The 22,769-nt window shown below is 42.0% G+C and overlaps 4 protein-coding genes across 9 annotated transcripts; 1 reads left to right on the top strand and 3 right to left on the bottom strand.

The window, feature by feature from the left end:
* Positions 1-951: 951 nt before the first annotated feature.
* On the bottom strand, positions 952-6,216 carry LOC130173078 (uncharacterized). Its single transcript, XM_056381999.1, has 4 exons — positions 5,211-6,216; positions 3,085-3,203; positions 2,837-2,954; positions 952-2,683 (listed from the first exon to the last, which is right to left on the bottom strand). The coding sequence occupies exons 1-4, from the start codon at positions 5,629-5,631 to the stop codon at positions 1,689-1,691; spliced, it is 1,653 nt and encodes a 550-aa protein (XP_056237974.1). The 5' UTR covers positions 5,632-6,216; the 3' UTR covers positions 952-1,688.
* Positions 6,217-6,428: 212 nt separating this feature from the next.
* Positions 6,429-15,835, bottom strand: LOC130173080 (zinc finger protein 341-like). 4 transcript variants are annotated; one of them, XM_056382002.1, is made up of 5 exons: positions 15,700-15,835; positions 11,982-12,397; positions 11,318-11,445; positions 10,505-10,565; positions 6,429-9,100 (listed from the first exon to the last, which is right to left on the bottom strand). In XM_056382002.1, exons 2-5 carry the CDS (start codon positions 12,304-12,306, stop codon positions 8,283-8,285), a joined length of 1,332 nt encoding a protein of 443 aa, XP_056237977.1. In that variant the 5' UTR covers positions 12,307-12,397; positions 15,700-15,835; the 3' UTR covers positions 6,429-8,282. The 4 variants fall into 4 exon arrangements, 3 of the variants coding, with proteins under 3 accessions (XP_056237977.1, XP_056237978.1, XP_056237976.1); XM_056382003.1 differs by lacking the exon at positions 15,700-15,835 and adding an exon at positions 13,182-15,669; XM_056382001.1 differs by lacking the exon at positions 15,700-15,835 and adding an exon at positions 13,030-15,668.
* Positions 15,836-15,838: 3 nt separating this feature from the next.
* Positions 15,839-17,530, bottom strand: mif (macrophage migration inhibitory factor). Its single transcript, XM_056382015.1, has 3 exons — positions 17,319-17,530; positions 16,279-16,451; positions 15,839-16,110 (listed from the first exon to the last, which is right to left on the bottom strand). Exons 1-3 carry the CDS (start codon positions 17,424-17,426, stop codon positions 16,044-16,046), a joined length of 348 nt encoding a protein of 115 aa, XP_056237990.1. The 5' UTR covers positions 17,427-17,530; the 3' UTR covers positions 15,839-16,043.
* Positions 17,531-17,685: 155 nt separating this feature from the next.
* On the top strand, positions 17,686-22,768 carry si:dkeyp-121d2.7 (zinc finger and SCAN domain-containing protein 21). Of its 3 annotated transcripts, none has more exons than XM_056381996.1 (5): positions 17,686-18,005; positions 18,497-18,822; positions 20,050-20,339; positions 20,969-21,080; positions 21,231-22,768. In XM_056381996.1, exons 2-5 carry the CDS (start codon positions 18,528-18,530, stop codon positions 22,271-22,273), a joined length of 1,740 nt encoding a protein of 579 aa, XP_056237971.1. In that variant the 5' UTR covers positions 17,686-18,005; positions 18,497-18,527; the 3' UTR covers positions 22,274-22,768. The 3 variants fall into 3 exon arrangements, with proteins under 3 accessions (XP_056237971.1, XP_056237973.1, XP_056237972.1); XM_056381998.1 differs by having other exon boundaries at positions 18,432-18,822; XM_056381997.1 differs by having other exon boundaries at positions 18,429-18,822.
* Position 22,769: the final 1 nt, after the last annotated feature.

Raw genomic sequence — 22,769 nt, 5'->3', positions numbered from 1 at the left:
AATTTTATTTAAGCAACAAAAGGTAATAAAAAGAACTTGTGGCTCAATCACGCAGCGTTCAAATATTTTAAAAACACAGGGTTTTTTCTCCATTTTCTGAAAAGTAACGGTTTTGGACACACAAGGTTTATACCTGACGTGACGATATGAGGCTCGAGCAGTCTGAGTTAATCAAATTGATGGGTATTTTCAAATGGTACAGTATTTTGAGTACAAAATTGTAACAAACTTGTTGGTCTATAGTGCTGAGAGCTGCAGTGCACTGTAACTGTGATAGATACCCAATTTACCTGACTAAGACAGACTGCTTAAGCCACATATAGGCTTCAGCTGAACTTAATTTCTTTTTTTTCTTCTTCTTTTTACACAGAATGAGAATACTGGATTTTGCACCTCATCACTTACAATGAAATCACATGAAGAAGGAATGTTGTGGAGGCTGATGCGGAAAGGTGGAACAAGCGCAGGGACTGATGACTCAACATACGTGACAGCATGTGAATATTGTTTTATGACAGACTTGCAAAGATTTGAAACCGGTGATTGATGAAACTGCCCGTGCTTTTACACACTTGCATACAAACCAAAATGCAGGAGAGAAATTAGGTTTTGTGCAGGTAAACACTTTAACCCAAGTGCTCATATATTTACATTTAGATTTTGCCTTATAGGCACATGCTTACATACCAACTTCATTAGAGATGGTATGATCACACAAGTGCACACGTAAGAGAAAAAATCTAATGAAAATATAGGGCACACAGTAAACATGCTGAGAGAATGACTTCGATAATAATCTATTTGCAATGCTGTCCAAAACCATTTCTATAAATCATTTGTATATTCACATTGCCCCCTGGTGTCTGGAAAACAATGGTGCAACAATATTAGATTGTACTGTACAATGCATTAATGTTTCAGGCTAAGGAAAACAAATAGTTTGAACAGGAGTATATTATTTAATTTTAATTAGCAAAAACAGGATGGAAAATAAAAGCACAGTTCTTCTTTAACACCACAGCTATGTACTTGCTGCAATAATGTTTCTATTTTAAAGCACAGTGTAAACAAAAGTTTGAGGAGATGGGCAGTAGATAAGCACAATTTTGAAGGAAGAGACGTGCTATCCTACCTCTGGCATGCCACATGTCTAAATCTAACATCAAGACTTTCTTTATAGGCTTTATGAAAAATCATTTTGTAGTTCTTTCACCTCAAGTACTCAAGTAATGAAATGGTACTCAGATTTGTTCAGTGACTTTCCACTGTTAAGGAAGAACACCATGCGATAGGGTCATCCTGGAGAAAATATTTTGCTTTTTACAACAGCCAGTATTTCTTATTTGTTGATCATTATATCCAGTCACTTACAATACAGTTAAATACAAATCCCTCCCTTTTAGTGTGAGCCATAACACTAACATTGCATCATAATGGAAAAAAAATTAAGACACACGCAAATAAAATTCACTTTGATCTGGTACTTCATTAATAAAAATAAAATAAAATTTGTTGGGGGTTAATTTTATGGTTGCCGCACATCAAATCTGAACAAAAATCTTAAATACTTTCACATTGTTTTAAGTGTTCAGTAATAAGTTTTTGTCGGACAACCCTGAACCAAGTTCCTAGAGTTTATTTTGCAAACAAAATTAAAGTGCAGAACCATCATTTTTTAAATCTTTCAATCAAATGGGATTAGGGCCTATGTCAGGCTCCTGCTGATCTTCAATGTAGTAGGGATCTCCTTGGTGGACTCTGTGATTGTGCACCCTCAGGTTCCCCCTGTGGGCAAATCTCTTCCCACATTCTGTGCATGCAAAGGGCCTCTTCCCCATGTGAACATCCCGTTGGTGGGCTCTCAAGTTCCCACTGCGGGCAAAACGTTTACCACACTGAGCGCAGCCAAAAGGTCGCTCGCCTGTATGTGTGCGTGTGTGCACAGTAAGCTCAGAGGGAGTGAGGAAGCTCTTGTCACAAAACTGACAGGGATGCAGTCTGACTCCTGTGTGGCGCAATAGGTGTCTACGCTGGTGTGAGGGGTAGGTAAAACACTTGGCACAGTATGGGCAGGTGTAAGGTCGTCCATTCCCTCCACCAGGAGCTGGAGGGTGGCCAAGGGTGTTTGAGTGCCGTAGTGTGAGTGAATGTGAATTGGACTGTGGTCGCAGAGGGTCTCTGTTGCCAAATGATGTGAGCCGTCGTGTATGATTGATGGGGCCTCTCCCACCCCTGTCGTCTCTGGGTCTCCACGGTGATTCACCAGAGGGAGCTTGGGGTTGATCCTGCCGAGCTCCCCTCTGTCCAACGCCCTGGCCATGCACTGAGTTCTGATTGGAGTTCTGGTTCTCAGGCTCCTGGTCCAGGAAAGGGAAAGAACTATCATCATCCTCATTGCTGGTCTCATCAGAGCCAAAACCAGGTCGGAAGCAGGGTCCATCTGTGCCAGTGCTGCTGCTAGCTGGACCAGAGCAGCTGGTGCCATCTGCCTGCAGATTCTCCAGACCAGACACCCCACCTCGGGTGGCATCCAATGCTGGTAACCACTCCCCAGGTTGAGCTAGGTTTGGGTCAGGTCTTGGGGAGCAACGTCCACTCTGAGAGATGGAAAGAAAAGGGGTGGAAGCTTGATCCTGGAGGGGTCTGTGGTCTGCACTGCGACTGTCCTGATCCCAATGACACACTGCAGACAAATTAAGGGCAAATGGAAAATTGACAAGTCTTTCATCTCACCTACGATAATAAATACCTTTTACACTCAAAAGAATTTTGAGGTAATCTTGCTCTAGTACAGATATGGCTAAAGAGCAGGAAAATACTTTAGAGGACTTCTTACATTTGGTCTTGGCTTGTGTGGCAGACAGGGTATCTATCTGCCTCTGGTCCCCAGCAGCAAGGCTTCCCTCTGCAGCTTGGACTGCAACAGACCCAAGGGTAGGTCGTGATCCAGCACGCTGTGAAGAGTAAGTAAAGCAAGTCTGTAAGATGCAGAAAACCAACAGCAGGGTGTGGTCCAAATGTCACATTGCACTGGCTGGCTAACTATTTCAGTTTCCAACTATTAAATCATGGACAGGGTCTGACCTCATGCTTTACTGAAGCTCCATCCTGGCCTGTGACCTCCTCTTTCAGCCCGCTGAGGCTCTGACTGAGTCCTTCCACTGGGTCTTGGTGAGAAGACACATCCTTTCCCTCATTCAGTCCTGTGTAAGGAAAGTGTTGCTGGTCAGTGTATCAATAAAGTCTCTGGTGCTAGTTCAGTAGTGAATTAATGAATTAACTTTATTTATATAGCACCTTTCATGCACACAATGCAGTTCAAAGTCCTTTACAAGTCAGCCAGAAAAAAAAAAAAAAAAAAAAGATAAATCAAGACAGACAGCTGTTAGTTATAAGCCATCTTAAAAAGATATGTTTTGAATTGTCATTTAAAACTGCCTGCTCACTCAGCGAGACTGATATTTAACAGCACAGTGTTTCATATTTTTGGGGCATAGTGGCTATAAGTAACATCCCCACATGTCTTTGAGGCGACCCTGGTAATAGTTAAAAATGCAGCTGTGGAGGATCTTCTTAGGTTTTGTGGAGGATCATAGAACGATACAAAGTCTGTGATATAACGGGGCGTGGCCATTTAGTGCTTTAAAAACTAAGTGAAGAACTTTAAAATGAATTCTAGAGAAGATACAGGGAGCCAGTGTAGGTTGAGGAGAACAGGAGTAATCGGTTCTCTCAATTTAGTTTTTGATAAAACCCTGGCAGCAGCAGCCTGGATACTCTGTAGTTAAGCAATAGCTGTTTTTGCTGTAGTCGAGACGACTGGAAAGAACAGGCGTGAACGAGATTTTCAGCATCTTGATGACTCAGTAGAGATCTTACATTTACAATGTTGTGCAAATGATAAAAGGCCAAAGAATTAAAATGGGCTGTAAAATTGAGATCAGAATCTTATAACAACAACATTTCTTACATGTGGTTGTGTCTGAAAGACAAAAACAAGAAGATTTTTTGGGCCAACTAGGAGGATCTCAGCCTTATCTTCATTTAGCTGAAGGATGTTTTTGCTCATCTACTCATTTATAGCTGACAAACTGGACTCACTGACATATACAGCTGTGTGTTGTCAGTATGGCTGTGAAAATTCATGCCATGCTGATGAATTATGGCAGCATAACACATTAGGAACAGCAAAGGTCCTTGGTCACTGCCTTGGGCCACACCAGTCAATATTTATTGTTTCAGATATGTGTTCCCCAATTCTGACATGACATTTTCCTCCAGTAATGTATGGTTTAAACCAGCTTAGAACTGTACCAGACAGACCAGCCCATTTCTCAAGATGATTATATAAAAGATCACGGTCAATAGTGTTGTAGGTGGCGCTATGGTCAAGCAGAATGAGGACAGATATGTTTCCAAAATTTAATCTAATCATTCAAAATGTTGACAAGAGCTGTCTGTGCTATGGTTTGCACAAGGCCAGATTGAGAATTTTCAAGAATACCCTTCCCAGAAAAAGTGATTAACTATTTGAACTGTTTCCTTTTCTAAACCTTGCTCAGGAAAGGTAGATGTGAGCTATTGGGAGAGAATAGGTTCAAATTAGGTTTAAAATGATTTGGGAAATTGCCAGATTCTTGAGAGGAAATTATAATGGAGAGTATCTTTAACCTCCTAAGACCCGAACTCTTGCATGGCGTGCATTTTTAATTTTTCTCTTTGCTATTTAGGCTGATTGGGACCTGAGAAAAATGATGTCCAGATATGAGGACATTAGTTTTAAATTTCGATTACTGAGTGGCAGTATAATATCCTCATATGTGGTCACCAGGCCCTTGTTGAGAAAAAGTTAGTATTGTGGTCTAGAGAACCCAAAATGTGAGGTCCACATATGTGGACGCCAGGTCCTAGGAGGTTAAAGACAGTATATGACAAGTGCTTCTGAAAGGGGAAAGGTAGGTAGAGTAGCTCATCCTCAAAGCATAGTGGAAGTACTCTCAAACTCTGACAAAAAAGGTTTATCTCAATGCAGAATGGGGTTGAGAAATGGATATGGATGGGTTTGAGATACATCTGAGGTTGCAAGATTGTCCTAGACTACAAGCATGATACGTGCACTTTTAAAGTTTTCTACTCTTCTGACCTACAACCACAATGACCATGGTGTGTTGCTCGTGAATTTAACTCCTGAGTTGAATAAGGTGTAATACCTGATCCTGTTAGGGTCTGCTGCCTCAAGCTGCCCTCTCTGTCTCCTGATGGCATCTCCCCTTCCTCGCTCCCTCCGCTCTTGGCCTTCTGCCTCCTCTCGACCTTCTCCAGCTTGCCTCGGAGGATGGAGATCTCGTCTGTTTTCTGCACCAGCTCCGCCTGCTGTTCACACAGGCTACTCTCAAAGATCTTGGCTATTTCGCACACAGCGGCTGCCAGCAATGAGTCCATGACAGTGGCCAGTTGAGCATGGAAAGCACTCCTCACGGACTCCATTGCCCTTTGTTTCAGTGCTGATGTTTTGATGTCAACGATTGATTCACACCGCTGTTTTCTTCTGGGTCTGGCCTCCAGTGGCAGCTGAGGGACAATGTGACTAACACTGTATACTCCTATGCCCTGGCATCTATGAGCTGCCATTAGATGTTGCCATGATAAGTAGCTACGCTATTTCTAATCGCCATCTATCGCAGCAATTCGCTTTAACGACCCAATCTCCTTGTAGTTAAATATCCCCTGATAGTCTACCTTTGCGGCGTTTTCAGCGATATTAACAAAGCTTTAGAGTCAATACAATCTACTTTATTTTGTAAGCTAACGCTACTGCTGTACACAGTGAAGACCAGCAATGTGGTGTAATACAGAAAGCCAGTTTGCATAGTATAAAATATAAACAGTCAACTTTTGGCTAGATATGAAAAACCAGTTGTAAACAAGTAATGCGGTCAGTGTTTTAATGTATGCTAGCTAACATTACCTCAGGCTAACGTGTAAACAAGGGAGCCAACGAAGCGTAGCCAGTTCTAGCCAGTTCAAGCTAGTATTCAAGGTAACCGTGTCAATGCAACGGAAAACAGCCACAGGCGCGGGTCGACAATTACTCTTGACAGTCGGTTTCTAAATGTCTTCATTGGTTAACATTAAATCCATGAAAACAGTCACAATAAAAGATGTGTTAACTCGTCGTCCAGCTAGCAGGTTGATGTCTGTAATGTGATCATGTTACAAGTCTCGCGATAAGACGGCGGAAGGATTCAAACACCGCAAATAAAAAACAAACAAAACATCCAAAATAAATGTGTAATGTTATATAGATAAATTAAGCTTAAAGTTTTCAATAACGAGGTGGTACTACACCGTCACTTAATGTAAAATGCATACAGCTGAAAAGAAAAAAAATCACTCATCATAACTCAAAAAGTAGGCAAGCCAAAGTGTAAAATATGGATTTTTTATTGGGGTAATGTTGATAATTTCTCAGTCTAGCAACACTATTATAAACCCCTTTTATTAGAGAAAAATAGAACAAAGGTTTTTTCATACAACTACTGCTGCTACTACTACTAGTAGTTACTACAACTACTGGATCGATGAAAAACCAATACAAATCATACAAAATAAAACCACCTTTGTTTAGAATTGTTACAAAAGTAAATTATGTATATCACGTCTACCCTCTTTTGTTCCAACTTGGTTCAGAATTCAAGCATCAGATGAAATAACAAGCTAACTTTGAGTTTGCAATATTTTTCAGACATCTGTCAAACAGGAGAGATTTTACAGGATAACAATTACATTTGGTCAAAGCAATACAATAAACATTGCAAAGCTGCTCCCAAAAGTCTGAGTCCATAACCAATCACATCACCAGACACTCAAGGTGATCTGAGAGATTGCTGGAATGATGCAGTTTCTCAAATTCTGCTGAAACAGTAGAGTAATACATACAGACAGCTGAACATTTACTCTTAATTTGATGAAACACTGTATACTGCAAGGTGACAGATTTTTAACAGTTAGAAATTAAGTTATACAGCTTTTACAGAGGTGGCTATTCTTTAGTATGTACTAGACCATTGTGGCCAATAAAGTAGTCAAAGAGGTCTGATTTAAGGCAATATTGGTTTTACATGACGTTTGCATCAATGTGATGAAATACCTTGCTTTGTCAGTGTACACTGAATTAGCCATTTTCATTACACTGCTTTTTCCATAAATGCTTTCTTAATCGAATTCATTATCACGTGTGTCCATATCACAATATAAAATTATATTTTGTGTGATAGGTTTTATCCATCCCCCACCTCAATATAAACAGTTTTTCACATTATTAGTGAATTTTCTGTGACGTTTTTAAAACAAGTAACAAATGATGATGGTAGAGCAGGATTACTTGGTGGACTGGAGCCCTGCGGACATGGACAGAGACACTGAAGTTTTACCTCTGGGCTCTTACTTTATACTGAAATGACACAATAAGTGTGAAATTAAATTACAAAAGTCAGTATCAAAAGACCTATAGCATTCATTTTGTGGTTGTCCTATTCCATACTGCTACATGTATTTGGACAAATACTTTCAATAAAGTATGCTTCTTTTTTTTTCAATTTGCCATCATAATTCTATTTTGCTGACTTGCCATTTCTTGACACCAGTGATGGCAAAAGATTTACAGTACTGTTTTAATAACTGACAGAGATGGGGAATACCATTATTATATAATTTAAGATTACATCTCAAAATAATAAATCCAATCATCAATCAGAGCATAAATTACAACATCCAGTGTTTCAATGTCCACAGAGATTCGATGCCAACTGTACATGGGTTTAGTTGTGGTAACACTGCATGAGGTTCCTGAGGCGTCCTTTAGTCATAAAGCCTTTTCCACAAACCTTACAGGCATTTGGCCGGTCCTTTACACAATCAGACACATGCTTATTATATCTTACTTTTGATGCAAATTTCTTCTGACATTTCTCACACTGCGGCACAGGATAACGGGACCTTTTTTTTTGCGTATTTATAGTTGCTGACCAGTGCAAAACTTTGCAGGACACTTCTAACATTTGATGGGCCTCTCTCCTGTGTGAATGCGAAAGTGTTCAATCAAGGCGCGTTTGGTTTTCATGAACTTTTGACACAATGAGATGATGACACCATTAGAGTTTGCCATCTCTAGCTCAGCCTTACGCCTGGACCGCATTCTTCCTTAACATTGTTGATGTCGATTGCGTTACTTGTGTCTTTGCTGGGAGAAATCAAATCCTCTTGATTATCTTCAGTGTCCTCTAAAGGTTTGGTCCATGCAAAGTGTCCATTTGGCTCACCTTTTGGTTCTGGTGCATTCTCAGTATGTGATTTTTGAGTGACTGATTAATGCGGAATTTCTTTGGGCACATGCTGCAAGAAAACGGTTTTTCACCAGTATGAACACGCATGTGCTCCTTGAGCCTGAAGAGTGCTTGAAATTTCTTTTTGCAGTATACACAGGAATGCCTTTTGGTGGATCCATTGTTCTGGATCGATGATACATGGTGGTTGCCAGAAGAAGGTGAGCTTTCCTTTATAATGCACACCTGTATTTTGCTTGGTAGAGTTGGTTTTTCTTCACCATGGGACTCAGGCTTTGGGGGGTTAGTGCGCAGTGCTTCTTTTGCTAACAATTTCTTGAGTTTTTCGCAAGATGATTTATGACACCTGAGAACACTCGGAAAGGGGAACTCTTTTTTGCAACCTCTGCACCTCTTGTGTGATCGTACGTGCACATTTCGGCCAAACACAGTATCAAATACCTTCTTGCAAAATTTGCAGGTATACTTCTTCTCACCGTTATTTTCTACTGTCTCCTGTTCTGTAGGCTTAGACTCAGCCACTGTGATTTTACGTTCCTCTCCTCTTCTCTTCAAAGTATTTTCTTGCTCATTACCTGTTAAATTTCTCCCTCTTCTTCTAAGACATATACTGCCTGTTTGGATAGAATATTCTTGTTTGATGTCTTGGAGCAATTTTTTCATGTCACTTCTCACTGGTTTACGTCGACTTCCCTGGTTATGCATTGGTAAGATTTTGTCCCGAGTGTGTTTGCGCCCTTTGTTTAATGAGGAACCTGTGACAGAAAAACATTGCAAAATATATCAAACTGTGATACAATGAAAAGTACGGGTGATATGAATATAACAAAGTGATTTAATAAGATGACAGCAATGTGACATTTAAAAAAAATATTGAGCCAAATTTAAACCTATAATGTTGTGACTTCTAGAAACAAGAAAGAAATACATATTCTCACCTACCCTCCTAGTATCTAGCCATACTGATATTTTGGTTTTGTTTAGTCCATGTTTTTAAATATCCATCTCTAGGTTTTCTGTCACCACACAAATACAGTGGGAAGAAATAGAATTTGTAATGCTCACAGTACTGAAAGATGGCATTTAATAAATTTAACGGCAACACATCTTTTCAGAATCAGTGACAGCGCTGATAAACTTTAAACAAGTCCACATGATGGCAACCATGTGCATCCTGCATTCCTTCTGAGCATTGGTTGTAAACATCTTCACAAATAAGCTCTGGTCTTCCACAAGAAGTTATTAAGCTCATGAATGATGGTGGCTCTAAGGCCAGTTACAGATAGTCAGCAGATGACAACAATAATGATGGTATGTTTAAGTGAAGTGAAACTAATAGTTTGTTACCACTGTTGTTTTACCTTCCATAATCTCAACATTAAGAATACAGTCCCCTCAAGTGTCGTCAGTATTTAGCTATGTTTATAATGTGCAAAACCAAACAAACAAGAAGTTCTCAAGGAAGATATTGTGGTTTCAACCAGGCGATGCTCAGCCCAGATCTGAACCCTTGTACATAAAAAACCCTTTTAATCCTCCAGGTACACGGAATGTACACAAGCAAGTCACACATTGATAAAAAGCAAATACTGTATATTACAACCTACACTCCCAATAATCCACAGATCACCTGAACAGATTTCACTAGAACATATTTCTTGTAAAGAAATAGAAAAAAAAAACAAAAAAAAAACTCTCTACTATGTGTTCTGTGGATCATCCAGAGTAATGGGGACACTTTGTGAAAAGAGGTGATGCTGCTGCATTTTTTAAATATAATTTCTTTACTGATGAGTACAGACTACAGATTACATTCTTCTTCTCTCAATGAAGAGGAGTATCAGAAGTAGCAGTAATCCCACAAATGAATCCAAAACTATCGGCATGGATGGACGGCATGGATAGACGGCCACTAATGGTACTTTTGAATCATTCTGTGTAATTTTGATGAACCAACCCTTTGAATTATGAATTGCAGGACATTCAACTTTAAATTTACAAAAGGAGCCTTAAAAATCATAAAATAATTGTGTGAAAACAAAAGTCAAAAATAGTGAATGTAAACATTGACACGATAATGCAATTACAATCTTCATTCTGACAATAAAATGAAAATATGAAAATAATGAATGAAAGAATTAGTTAAGAACAAAACTCACCTCTCCTGGATCTCCTGAGACCCTTTCTTTGCTGGTGGGAGTCAATGTCACAGTCCGCCACCTAAAACATAAACATTATTGGTTATATCTCCTATGATTAACATTGCTGAGCAAGAACAAAAACAGGTACATGCAGAGCTGTGTCTGCAAAAGCAGCCAATAATGAGATGAATTATCTGGATGTATTGAGACCATTTTGCCTAAATGTAGGGAAGTGAATATATTCGCTCTTCATAACACAGTACAGCTAAAGAAAATAAAAAATATATCCAGCCTGTCATTAAAAAGGTGTCAGGCAAGCCAGTGCAGAGCAAATTAGTTTTTCAGCCTTTCCTGTAAACCTTTATACCATTGTCTCAGTGCACCACTTTTTGTTGAAATGTTTGTCATGGGGTATTGAATAAAAGCTTTATTTTTGACAGAACAAGAGCCTATCTTGTCAGCTTTGTGCCATCGGCTGAGGCGACATCTCCTGAGAACCATTAATGTTTCCAGTGCACCAATCAAGGATGAGTATTTGATCCATTCATGAAAATGGATCAGATTTGCAGCTGCCTATCCCACCAATCACCCTGTCTTCAGCATACCACTGCTCGCCTTTCATTCTGAACCTCTTGTATTCCACTGCATTATTACTGTGCCATCAACTACCTACAACAATCAACAACATGACAGGATGTGCTGACAAAGCTTTAAGCCTACCTTTTCAATCCACATAAATTATCAGGTTGTCATCAGCAGTTTTTTTTCTGCTTGTTTATGAGGTTAAATTATAATGCCACCACATCCAGATTTTCCCCTTCAGTTACACACCTCCTGCTTGATGATTGGAATGCGCCACAGTGGAATCAACAATGGGCGCAGTCTTACACTAGGACAAACACCATCATCTTGCTTGATCATGGTCTCACAACCCAGGGGAGCACACCAGTCATCAGGCACTAGCCAAATCAAGACACAAAGACATAAACATGATCAAGCTGAATATGTAAGTCATATAATATTGTGATTCATTTACTCAGTGTTTAAATAAATGTTCACACTCACACTTTGCTACCCTCAAACGAACATGCAACTTATATTGGTTACTGTACTTTGAGCAATATTTGGTGCCATGGAAATTCGCTTGAACCTTCAGGTTCAGTATAACATAATTGAAATTGAATTAAAACTCACCTAAAACTACTTGTCATACCTTGATTTGGCACAGGTCATCGGCAATTACGTTACATTGTTTTCTAAATTTGTTTGTTTTGATGTCTTTTGGCATTTGTTAGTGTCAAAACATTTTTTTGAATCCATATTGACTCAACATTGCAAAACAAAAAAAAACATGAAAACACACTGCTGAATACTAAAATGATCTCGAACACACTGTCAAGTCAGGCAATAAACAGAACATTTCTCTCTATACTAGTAGCTCTCAAAAAAAGCAGTATATTTTTGTCATGTTATTACCCTCATTTTAAAACTATACCTTCAAAATCAATCTCAGGAATATCAGAAGTTTGTCCAGAGGGGTTCAGAACAACTTCAGGATCTTTTTGCACTTCATTTGTCTGAGTTTTGTTCAGCTCCACTCCTCTGTCACCTCCACGCTCAAGTTCTCTCAGCTTGATTTCTGCTGTCTGCAACTTTGTTTTAAGCTGAGCAACCTCTTCTCCTTTCTGCAACAGCTCCATTTGATGGTCATGGAGGCTGCTCTCAAAGATCCTCATTATGTCAACCAGAGCTTTCCTCAGGACATAATCCATGGCTGTGGTCAGGTGGGCCCTGAACCCTCTTGTCAGATAGTCGGTCATATTTGAAGATGGCTGGCAGCAGCTTAAAGATGTCCTTGATCAGAAAGTCTTGTGTGATGCTGTACTGGTCCTTTCGCTTATCACTTAACCACTAAACAGAGAGATAAAAGATCAGGTTAAGATCAGGTACAAAACAGCACACTATTGTGTGTAGTAGTAGTGTATTTATGCTGAAACACGGCTCTGAACCCTGGTCACCTGGGTAAGAGATACTAGCTCTTCTGATTAATCCACATAACTGCCTCCTAGCCTGCAAGTATGCAGTATCTGGGTAGAGTTGGTACCGTTTCAAGTATACGACTGTGGAGTATGTTTATCTTAAGGCGAAATCCAGTAAGTAGGCAATTCATCAGCCACAACACATACAGTAACTTACATTGAGAGAGTTTCGATTTAAGCATTGCAGTCCTAGCGTGAGGTTAAGCCGTCAGGAATTCACTATTAGATATGACGTTAAAGCGTGTATACAATTAAATATACCGGTGATGGTTAAGAATAAAACCCAGATGATTAAGCCTGCACCATATTTTTCTTCATCACTCATTTTCCTAAACCATATTACCGTGAGCTAACGTTAGCTATGTTTTGACTGACTAGCTTTGGACGAAAAAATCAGTTACTGTGACACTCACACGAGGCGCTGTAATGATAAAAACTTAAAAAGTTGCAAGCTAAACACTGAGATGATGTTACACATAGCAGGTAACTGATAACGTTACTGACCGTTAGACACAAGCTGCTGTACTTTGTCTGCAATGGCTAACGGTCCGAAACTTTGTCTTGAATCCAGAAACCTGTTACATTAACAGCGAACCGACCCATCCTCGCCAGACACCTAAATATTAAATTGGTTGCTTTTGTTTCCTGTTATTTACCCAGCGTATCACAACCACACAATTGGTCACCCATCCGCCATTTTTACTCGAGCTGCCCAGGAGGAAGGGGAAGGCTACGTCATTACAAACGTAATTCGTTGACCCGTGATAATTCACACTGTACCAAAGATATTCTATACATAAGATAACGCATTACACCAGAATCAGTAGAGAAATCTAGAGAAATTTGTATAGAGGACCTTTGATTACACCAATGATCCTCTATACTCTCTACTGTCTACACGCAGGGTCAATGGTATAATGGGATACAATTCCTGTCTCCTAAGTGGGCGTAGTCGTGATTGCTTCTTCAAGTCAAAACATAACAACACAATACAACACTAGATACAGTATGAATTTGCGCTTGATTTTTGCCGCTCGTTTTTATCTGCTTTAGAAAAATGTGTCCAATATTTATTTCGGTAACTGTGGGGGCGAAATGTGTGATCACTTCTCCCGTTGGAATGAATTGATTCGGACCTGTTACTGGTTGCTAAATGGGCGGGGAGGTGGCGAAACCCAAGTGACAGTTACGAGAACAATTGAAAGTGAACAGTCTCCGTCCTTTCTCAACCGTCTCTGACTCTACTATAAACTACAATTTGCCCCACATAATCGTTCAATAACAGAAAATAAAAACTGGTTGTCTTAATAGGTGGAATAGGCATAAATGTAGTCAATTGAATAGCCTTTTTTTTCCCCCTCGCGCATGCGCTGTCTATTTGTTTGTTACCCAGCTGGGTTACCATAGCGACCAATCTGGTACGAAACAAGATGATACACAGCAAAAACCCAAATTTTAGCTAACCTGTGCGTTCAGAAGTGTCTAGGAGGCCAGTTGTACGTCTGTCAGGGTCTTATGTGTTTCAACTGGAGGCTAAATATAAGAGTGTAATTCAGTGTTTGTGCCTTTCAAAATTACAGTTTAGAACTTCAGAGGAACACTTGAAAGCAACAATGTATTCCTCCCTAGAAAGCGTTACTACTCTTTGATGTTGTCAATGAATGGACACGGGGCTCGATTTTATGTCACAGTGGAAGACTAAATTTATCAAGGTAAAGGATTACAATCTGTTTGCAGAACTGATGTGTCCAATAATTTGTTGTTCATCAGCTAGAATTGAACTGATTTACATAATATATCAAAAATGATCTGTGATTTACTGATGAGAAGTTAGTGATTCACTCTATCACCTTACAAACATGGCATTGCTACAAGCTCCTCCACACTTTGATAGTTCCTACATCCTAAAACAAACAAAAGTAGGTGTGAGGTCAGTGTTGTGTAACTGGAGGCAAGAGCAGAAAACAAAAATCATAGCCCTGACACAAACCTTACTCAGTTAGGAAAAAGGGCCAGAGCTGCAGTAGACATGGCACTCTGTGCTTGGGTAGACAGGACACTAGTGTCTAACATCATGCCTTTGTGACTAAATAAATATAATTTGGGGCATCCCATCTATGTCCAAATGTTGAATACTTAGAAAACAGTTCTGCGTGAATCTTCCAATGTACATTTTGTATATCACAGAACCTGATAAACTGAGCTGCAATGATAGACACTGCATTTGTTCCCCCTTCAGTCCTAAAAGTAAATATCCTGAGGGTTGATATCCTGACTATTTATTCTTTATTTAAGCTGAGAAGGTCCAACACATCTTATTTCTGTCTTTCTTCATCTTCAGCTATAAATGTGTATTTAGCACACAAGTGTGGTGTACATTACCCTCATTGTCTAGTACAAACTACAATGAAATTGTTTTTAATCAGAATATTATCATATTGGTTATTATTCCATCCCTTAGTATATAAACACAGCCTACACCAGCTGTTAAAACAAGCTGTCCAATATAAGGATGCTTACTGAAATGTATAACACAAAGAACATATGAGTGTAAAATATCCCTCTTATCAAAAGGTATGCGTGGTTATGTATACTTTTAGTGTGTCTGCGCAGTTGACTGAAATAATAATTCTACCCACAGGTAGCAAGATATCAGCAATGCAAAAAAAATGTGAGTATTAAAATCAACATGTCCCACTATCTGGTGAATACCAGACAAACAGTAGCTTCACAATTTCAGCACACTCACCCAGCTCATTGTGGTCAAGCAAAGGTTGAAAGGCATTCAGGTGGGACACACAGATTGTTTCAAGCAGGTTATACAGTAAATAATTGACAGACATCATGAATCTTTCCTTCAGCTGAGTGGTTAAATGCAAGACCCACTACACTGTCATTTTCTCTTTGCTTCCTATTTAAAAAAAAAAAAAAAAGTTGTTCACAAGGTTCAGATGCTCTGACAGTTGGCAAGCCATGACATGCAAAACTTATCCATCAGGCTAAGTTGGCCTTTTTTCATGGAAGACATTCTGACATGTCATATTAGGAAAAGCACAGGTCTAGATAATGAAACGAATGATGGCTCAGGGTTCTAGCATTGTGCATGCTGACTCACTGTCATGACTTACAGGGACACTTGAACAGAAGAAAGCCATTGTTAATATTATTACTTACACCTGCGCTTGCCCACAATGTAAAGGATCTGTTGTCTTTCAAAGGATGTTTTCCAGGGTTGAATCTAACAGCAAAAACCAGGCTTGTAAAATGTGGTGTGTCTTTGTGAGGCTAAAGAATCAAGTAGAGGAGAGATTAATTCATGGTCTACAGGGTTTGCTTTATTGCATATAAGGATCAGTGCAAAGCTTAAGGGTCCTGGTAAGAGCTTTTAAGACAGTCGTACAGTATATTGGCCAGTGGATTACCAGGTGTCTGCTTTTTCATTCCGTCACTGTTAACTATGCTCATACATGTAGGAAAATACTGGAATGATCTTCTATTTCAGTGTGTTGACCTCCATTTCAGCCAAAGGTGGTGTTGTTCCAGGCCACGTTGGCTGCATCCATGTCTACAAAGTTAATATAAATCCTTAAATAGATAACAAAGAGAAATAGGTTAATGACACTGTACATTAACTGAGAGCAAGGTATGCAAGATACAGGAGTGTCTGAATTTTTGTGTTTCTGTCATGATGCTACATTTACTCAACAAACTGTGAGCGGTGAACGTGCTGGTTTGATGCGTGTATTTGGTTACCTGTCAGCAGAGATGCCCAGGTGTTTGTTGAGGAGTCCACACAGGAGTTTAGAGTATTGCTTGTTGTGAGCGCCGCTGATTTTGCCAATACTGTGGAGGGAGCAGATTGCGCAGGGATCTCCCTTTCCTCCAAACATCATCATTTGCTCAGGGTTGATATGCACAGCTATGTACTAATATACAAAAGGACAAAACTGATGTCAGTCCACACTGGATGGATCAATCGTGAATGGTGTCAGTTTTTGAGGATCTTAGCCTTTTTGAAGCTGATTGTGACATTTTAGTTTCAGCATTCAAATGGCAGGCCCATTTAAACATAGACTACGGTGAAGGTTGTAATGATAATGTAATGTTAATGTTTAAAATCATGAAGTCATGAATTCAATTCCCCCATTGCAACTGCACCCTCAACAATTTTTTGACATGTATCCAAAAAAATACCTGTGACTTATTATATCAATATTGTTTTTCTTATTAAATTCACTAATTTGACTGCTTAACTTGCGGTATAATTTATATAATTATACTGCGATATATCATTTATATTTCTGGTGGAAGACTACGTTATGCCCTTAATATATATACATTTAATTTAAAATATTTATTAACAATATCATTCAAAGTATATATATATATATATATATATATATATATATATAATATATATATATATATATATATATCTTCAAACATGCTTGGATGCCCTTAAAAAACAAAGTATCAGTTTGTATGACATGTTAGAAGATTTGCATTTAACCTGTGGGTTTAGAGAACGGATCAATCATCGACCCAACTCTACAAATAATAGTCAAGACCGTGTTTGCGTAATTGCAAAAGACACCCGCCTCATTCATTTCCGTAGAGAGCCATATAATTTCTACTTCTCTCTGCGGTTAAATGGAAATCAGGCTTCAGGTGCTGGTCGTGTCGCACTCAGCAGAGTTAAATCTATGACGATGCTCCCTGATGCAAACAAAAAGGCGCAGAGGACTCAAGTTTTAAGAACAGATTCTGCAAGTCTAAGCGCAACCATGGCCTACCTGTGCAGGTTTGCCCATAGCTTTGGCCAGCTCCTCTGTGGCCTCAGTCAGCAGGGCCGCTGGCACATCACTTTTGGCCACGTTGGTGTTCACCACGAACATCGGCATGATTACTCCGTTTTGGTGCTTCCTTTCTCCCCTTCACACGGTCCAGATGCTGCGATTCACTCACACAGGCGGAAGTACAGACTGACGGCTACTCTTCTTCTTCCTATTTGGAGGACTGCGTAACCATGTGACCACAGCGCCTCCATCCATCCCGGAAGACACTGTTGGTGACACACACTAAACACTATGGCTGTACACAACGCCTACCGAGTGGAAGCTCGTTTTGTTTGCTTTAGTAACTGCTCATTTCCTTAGCACCACTGTTTAGACCACACCAAGCAGAAAGTGATGGCTGAAATGTGAGTGCGTGTTCTTCCCAGGGTGCGGCTGCTCTTGAGTGTAGGGTAATTACGGTACCGGGCATGCGCAGTGTTGTCAGGCATCATTAAGCTGTGCTGAAGGGGGCGAGAGGGAAAACAGTGGCAGGGAGAGCGAGGGCAGAAGTTGGATGGCGCTTTCCTTTGTCGCCGTGTCTCTGCGCTCACAAACAACGACCAAGCTCATCCGTGATCCGTGAAATCTTACCGTCTGTCACCGTTTCGTGTCCAAGCTAGTCCTTCGGATTTCATCTCACGAACGGTGCGTATACAAAGCTGTATTAGCCAGGCTGCTAGCACATTCACTTTAAAACCTTACGGAGGCTGCTGCTCCTCTTCTACTTAAACATTGCTATGTCGATCAATAATACAAGTTTACCAAGAAGCTAACCCAACGCAGGTTGTGCATTTACTATTTATTCAACTACAATACCACCGTTGCACTTTTTAGATAAACCGGCAATATATATTTCTGAATTAAATGAGAATAGAAACGGAACAACCACTATGTTACAATGTGATTCGTTGAGCCCTGTCACACTTTGCTGTCCAGATATAGCTACCTAGTATCCACAAATAAAGTTAATTTTTCTAAGTGACATTTATGATATGGGTCTAGATTGGAAATATACGGTGGCTATAGCTATCCAATCATTTAGACATTGTGAAACTTTTGTGATCCTAGTAGGAACACTGGGTTAAATGTAATGATGATCATGACAACAACACAAGCTGTCACTCAACGATCATCAGGTCCGCTCCCATCCCGAACCCTTTGGCCACGATGATGGAGGAATCGGTGACCACATTTGAGACGCATCTGACGGCTGTCATGGACAGCCTGATCCGAGCCTCGGTCTGTGAGATCACCAAACTCTTCCAGGAGACGGTGAACGACTACCTGGTGGAGCTGTCCCTCAACAGGAAGGAGAACGAGGCTCTCAAACTGCGACTGAGGCTCACCGAGAACAAGCTGAGGACCGAGCGCAAGTACGGGATGGGCTGGGCTGCCAACCGCCGCAACGCTGGGCTGGAGGAAGGAGCTGGAGGGCGGCAGAAACGAAAAGTTGAGATGGCCCGTAAGTATTTCTAATCACCTGAGGATGGCTTTTCCTCCCAAGCAAGGAGGTTACATCACCTTTGGATTGTGGCACATATAGAACTACCATTGCAGTTAAATGACACCTTGGCTACAACATCCTACATGTTTCAGTATGATTGTGTTTTTGTTTTTTTTAAATGTGAGAAACAGGGTTCTTACTATGCAGTCAGGGCTTATGTGAAGACGCACTTGTTTTGTTGGAAACCATCTGGCAAGAGCTGATCTCTCCCTCCCTCCTCCCTCCTTCCTCTCTCCCCCCCTCCCTCCTCCCTTCCTCCTCCGCCTCCTCTTCATGATCGCTCCCTCTGTCCTTCACCTCCCCCTCTCCTCTCTCTCTCTCTGCATTCTGTCCCTCCCACTCCTCTGTGCCTTTGCACACTCTCTCTGTCTCCCTCCCTCCCTTCCTGCCTTGCTCCTCTCCCTCCCCCCACCTCCTTCACTTCTCTGTCTCTCTCCAACTCTTACCTCCTCCCCTTCCTGCTCCTCTCTCCTTCACGCCCTCTCCTCCTTTCCGCTCTCCCCGCCCCCACCTCCTCCTGCTCTGTTCTCTCCTTCATCACGTTGTGCACACACTCTCCCCCTCCCTCCCTCCCTCCCTCCCCTACCTCCTCCACCCCACTCCTCTTCCGCTCCTCTCCACCACCATAATTACACACTCCCTCTCCACTTCCACTTCTCCTCTCTCTGTCTTTCTCTCTCTCTCCTTTTTTCACCTCTTCATCCTCCCCCCTCTTTGCTCTCCTCCTCCTCCTCCTCTGGCCCCCACCAACTCCACTTCTCCCTCTCTTCTCTGTCTCTCACTCCTGTCTTCCCTGTCACGTGTTTTTGTCTCCTTTCCACTTTCTTGTCTGTCCTTCTATGCCCCCTCTCTCGTTCATCATGCTCACGTCTCCTCCCCCTGCTCCCTTTACTCTCTCCCTTCCCCCCACCCCTCCCCTCCCCTGTGCTCCTGTTCTCCTCTGCCTCTCAAACCCCCCCCCCCTCTCCCTATCTCCCACTTCTCCACCCTCTTCTCTTCTTCATCTTTCTCTTCTGGCCTTCCAATCATCTCCTCCCACTTATCTCTCTCCCCCTCATATTTCATTCTCTCTCCTTCCTGTCTCCCTGTGCCCTCCGTCTCTCCTGCCCCCCCCCCCCCCCCACTTTCTCCTTCATCTCTCAACCTCCCTCCCACCCTTCCTTCGTCTTCCTCTCTTCTCTACAGGAGGCAAGTCAAAAAAGGGCCTGGCAGCAGCCTATGGCAAAGGCTGGCCTGGAGGTGTGTGGGAGGAAGGAGGAGGTAGCGGTGGTGGTGGGGGAGGAGGAGGAGGAGGAAGTGGAGTAGCTGTGGGGATGGTAGCAGGAGCAGGAGGAAGAGGGGGGAAGGAGGCCAGGGAGATGTACCTCATCCAGTTCCCCGGGGATGAAGAGGATGAAGGAGGGATGGCGGAGGACGAGGCAGGGGAGGGCAGCCTCAGCGGTGAGGGGGAGGAGACGGCCAACATCAAAGAGGAGGTGAGGGAGACGGGCTTTCTCAGAGGAGGAGGAGGAGGAGTAGGAGGAGAAAGTGGCAAATCATCTCTGCACTGCTCAGCGGCTTCATATAGAATGAAAAAGAACATTGACAAGAAAAGAGAGCGATAATACAGGAAGACAGAGAGAGTTTTGCTTGTGTTTTTGAGCCATCAAATCACTGCGGAGATGTAGTGGATAAAGGGAAGGCTGTTGATTTGATATTTAGCTTCCAGAGGGGCCTGTTGAGTAGGGCTCTCCACATCTCAAGTACAGTGAGCTTTTAGGTAGGAATACTACTGGTAGAGGTGAAAAGCTGTTTGCTATTCCACCACATGACCACTTGGCAGGGCACAGATCCACTCTTCACTTCTCTTCTATTTGAATATTCATAGCATGCAGTATGTGTTATTACTGTCGCTGTTAAGTCTTTCAAGGTGTTTGATGGCTACTAAAATGGCTTGAAGGAAATATAACCCTCAACATATGAATTGGTAGAGTCATGTGGCTATGATGAGTGTTGCGCATAAGTTAACAAACTATTTTGAAAAAAGCATTTATGAATTTATCAATAAACGGTGTATACTGCCTGGTTTCAGTTGTTTATCCTATAACTGTGTTTCTTTTTGCAGTTTCCTCAAACAGAGGGCTATCAACCTGCCTCTCTCCAGCTAATCAAGGAGGCTTTGAAGATGGACCCGTCCAATCAGAAGCTTCACACTGGTTCCAGAGCTCAAAGCGACGGTAATCAGCCCAGGCCATACATACAATTTAGGGAGGGGAAGTTAGAGAAATGTTCAGAGACCGATAGTTTAAAAGAAAGTGGTGATTGCTCACGTCAGCTTTTTCACACTCTCCTTTATATCTCCTCCTCCTCCCTCTGTCTCTACTCAGGAGACCTGTCAGATCATCCCCCGACCCTTCATCCAGGAGAGACGGCGGAGGAGGACTGGGAGGCTGGCTCAGAAGAGCCATCAGAGGGCGGCATGACCATGGATGAACTGAGGGGTCTGGAGTCCGCGCTGAGGGCTGAGAGAGGTCGCGAGCAGGCTGCCATGACAGCTTCCCAGCCTGTCAGCCCTGAGGTAGTGCAAGGCAGCGAGATCAGCTTGGCCCCCAAGTACATAGGTCTTGATGGTATGGAGCAGGATGGAGAGCTGGAGCCTCAGCCGCCCACCCTTCAGAGAGAAGACCAGGTAGGGCAAGGCATGGTAAAGGACAGTGTGAGGGCTGGAGTGGTTGGGGGAGGAGAGCTGAGGTTAGGCTGGTCGAAGAAGTTGAGAGAGGGCGACTCGGTCACAGTTATGACTGCAGACGAAGGGATGGAGCAGGGAGAGACAGAGCCCCTGTCCCACTTGTCGGCTCCTGGGAGTGTCGAAGAAAGTGGAGGGGAAGAGGAGGGTGTCGGGGACCTGCTCCACTTCTGCCCACAGTGCGGAGGAGGCTTCACCTCAGAGGCTGAGCTGGAGGAGCATCCCTGTCCACTAGGAGGCGCCCATTTACAGAGCAGCGGAGGAGAGGACAGTCTTTTCCCTTGTACCCACTGTGGCAACACATTCAGCCACGCCTGGGCTCTGAAGAACCACGAGTGCGCCTGCGCTGCTGAACGGCCGCACTGCTGCGAGATCTGCGGGAAGCGCTTCACACACTCTCGCTCACTGGAACGGCATCATCTAGTGCACACAGGCGAGAGGCCTCACCGGTGCCCGCAGTGTGGACGCAGCTTCAGTCGTCTGGGCAACTTGGAACGGCACCAGCGGATCCACACAGGTGAACGTCCATACGGGTGTGAAGCGTGTGGAAAACGCTTCAGTCGCGTGGAGTACTTAAAGAGACACCAACTCATACACAACAGTGAAAAGGCCCCACTCCAGTGCTCCAACTGTGGAAGAGGCTTTAGTGATGTGGAGCAACTGAAAAACCACCAGTGTTTTTAGAGTCCCTCCTTCAAATATCTGACAGAACTGGAAAAAAGAAAGAGCTGGTCTTTAATTGAATGTGGCAGAATTTAGGTGATGAATGTGAATGGCACAATTTTATTCTCTGTGTTTCAGAGTTGCCTTTCTTACACTCTGACTTGATGAGAAGTTAAATTGACTTGAAGGTAAGGAAGCAGATGTGTGTGTGGATGATTTTTGTTGAGTAAGACAATTGAGGAAGACAGCTGTACATGGTGTTTCTCTGTAGGAGGAGAAATAAACTCAATCTCAGACGTCCAGCAATTTTAATTGGAGGTGTTCTCATTTTTATGTAAAAAGCTTGTACTTATTTATGATCAATAAATTGTACATTTTTATCTTTTTATCAGTAATTCACTCATGTTAAATCTGAGCTAGGACCTTGTGTGTTTCTATGACAATATCATTGACAGCTTGGTGTTTTGTATGTTTGTGTTTTGATCATATCATTGAGAAATAAATATTTCAAGGCCAT

The sequence above is a fragment of the Seriola aureovittata genome, chromosome 8 (genome assembly GCF_021018895.1).
Source record: "Seriola aureovittata isolate HTS-2021-v1 ecotype China chromosome 8, ASM2101889v1, whole genome shotgun sequence".
Taxonomy (NCBI): domain Eukaryota; kingdom Metazoa; phylum Chordata; class Actinopteri; order Carangiformes; family Carangidae; genus Seriola; species Seriola aureovittata.
The sequence above is the reverse complement of the archived record's forward strand: the minus strand, read 5'-3'. Positions and strand labels throughout refer to the sequence as shown.

Bases quoted from the DNA above. Each gene is read 5' to 3' on its own strand.
- LOC130173080 (XM_056382002.1), bottom strand. From the start codon at position 12,306: ATGACCGACTATCTGACAAGAGGGTTCAGGGCCCACCTGACCACAGCC. The intron at 10,566-11,317 runs GTGTGTAACTGA...TTTATGTTTTAG, and splicing joins TTCCAATCATCAAGCAGGAG to GTGGCGGACTGTGACATTGA. The intron at 9,101-10,504 runs GTGAGTTTTGTT...TTTCTGTCACAG, and splicing joins TCTCAGGAGATCCAGGAGAG to GTTCCTCATTAAACAAAGGG.
- LOC130173078 (XM_056381999.1), bottom strand. From the start codon at position 5,631: ATGGCAGCTCATAGATGCCAGGGCATAGGAGTATACAGTGTTAGTCAC. The intron at 3,204-5,210 runs GTATTACACCTT...TTCCTTACACAG, and splicing joins GCAGACCCTAACAGGATCAG to GACTGAATGAGGGAAAGGAT. The intron at 2,684-2,836 runs GTAAGAAGTCCT...ATTTGTCTGCAG, and splicing joins CACACAAGCCAAGACCAAAT to TGTGTCATTGGGATCAGGAC.
- mif (XM_056382015.1), bottom strand. From the start codon at position 17,426: ATGCCGATGTTCGTGGTGAACACCAACGTGGCCAAAAGTGATGTGCCA. The intron at 16,452-17,318 runs GTAGGCCATGGT...TTTGTATATTAG, and splicing joins CTATGGGCAAACCTGCACAG to TACATAGCTGTGCATATCAA. The intron at 16,111-16,278 runs GTAACCAAATAC...TATCTATTTAAG, and splicing joins CTGGGCATCTCTGCTGACAG to GATTTATATTAACTTTGTAG.
- si:dkeyp-121d2.7 (XM_056381996.1), top strand. From the start codon at position 18,528: ATGATGGAGGAATCGGTGACCACATTTGAGACGCATCTGACGGCTGTC. The intron at 18,823-20,049 runs GTAAGTATTTCT...TCTTCTCTACAG, and splicing joins ACGAAAAGTTGAGATGGCCC to GAGGCAAGTCAAAAAAGGGC. The intron at 20,340-20,968 runs GTGAGGGAGACG...TTCTTTTTGCAG, and splicing joins CGGCCAACATCAAAGAGGAG to TTTCCTCAAACAGAGGGCTA.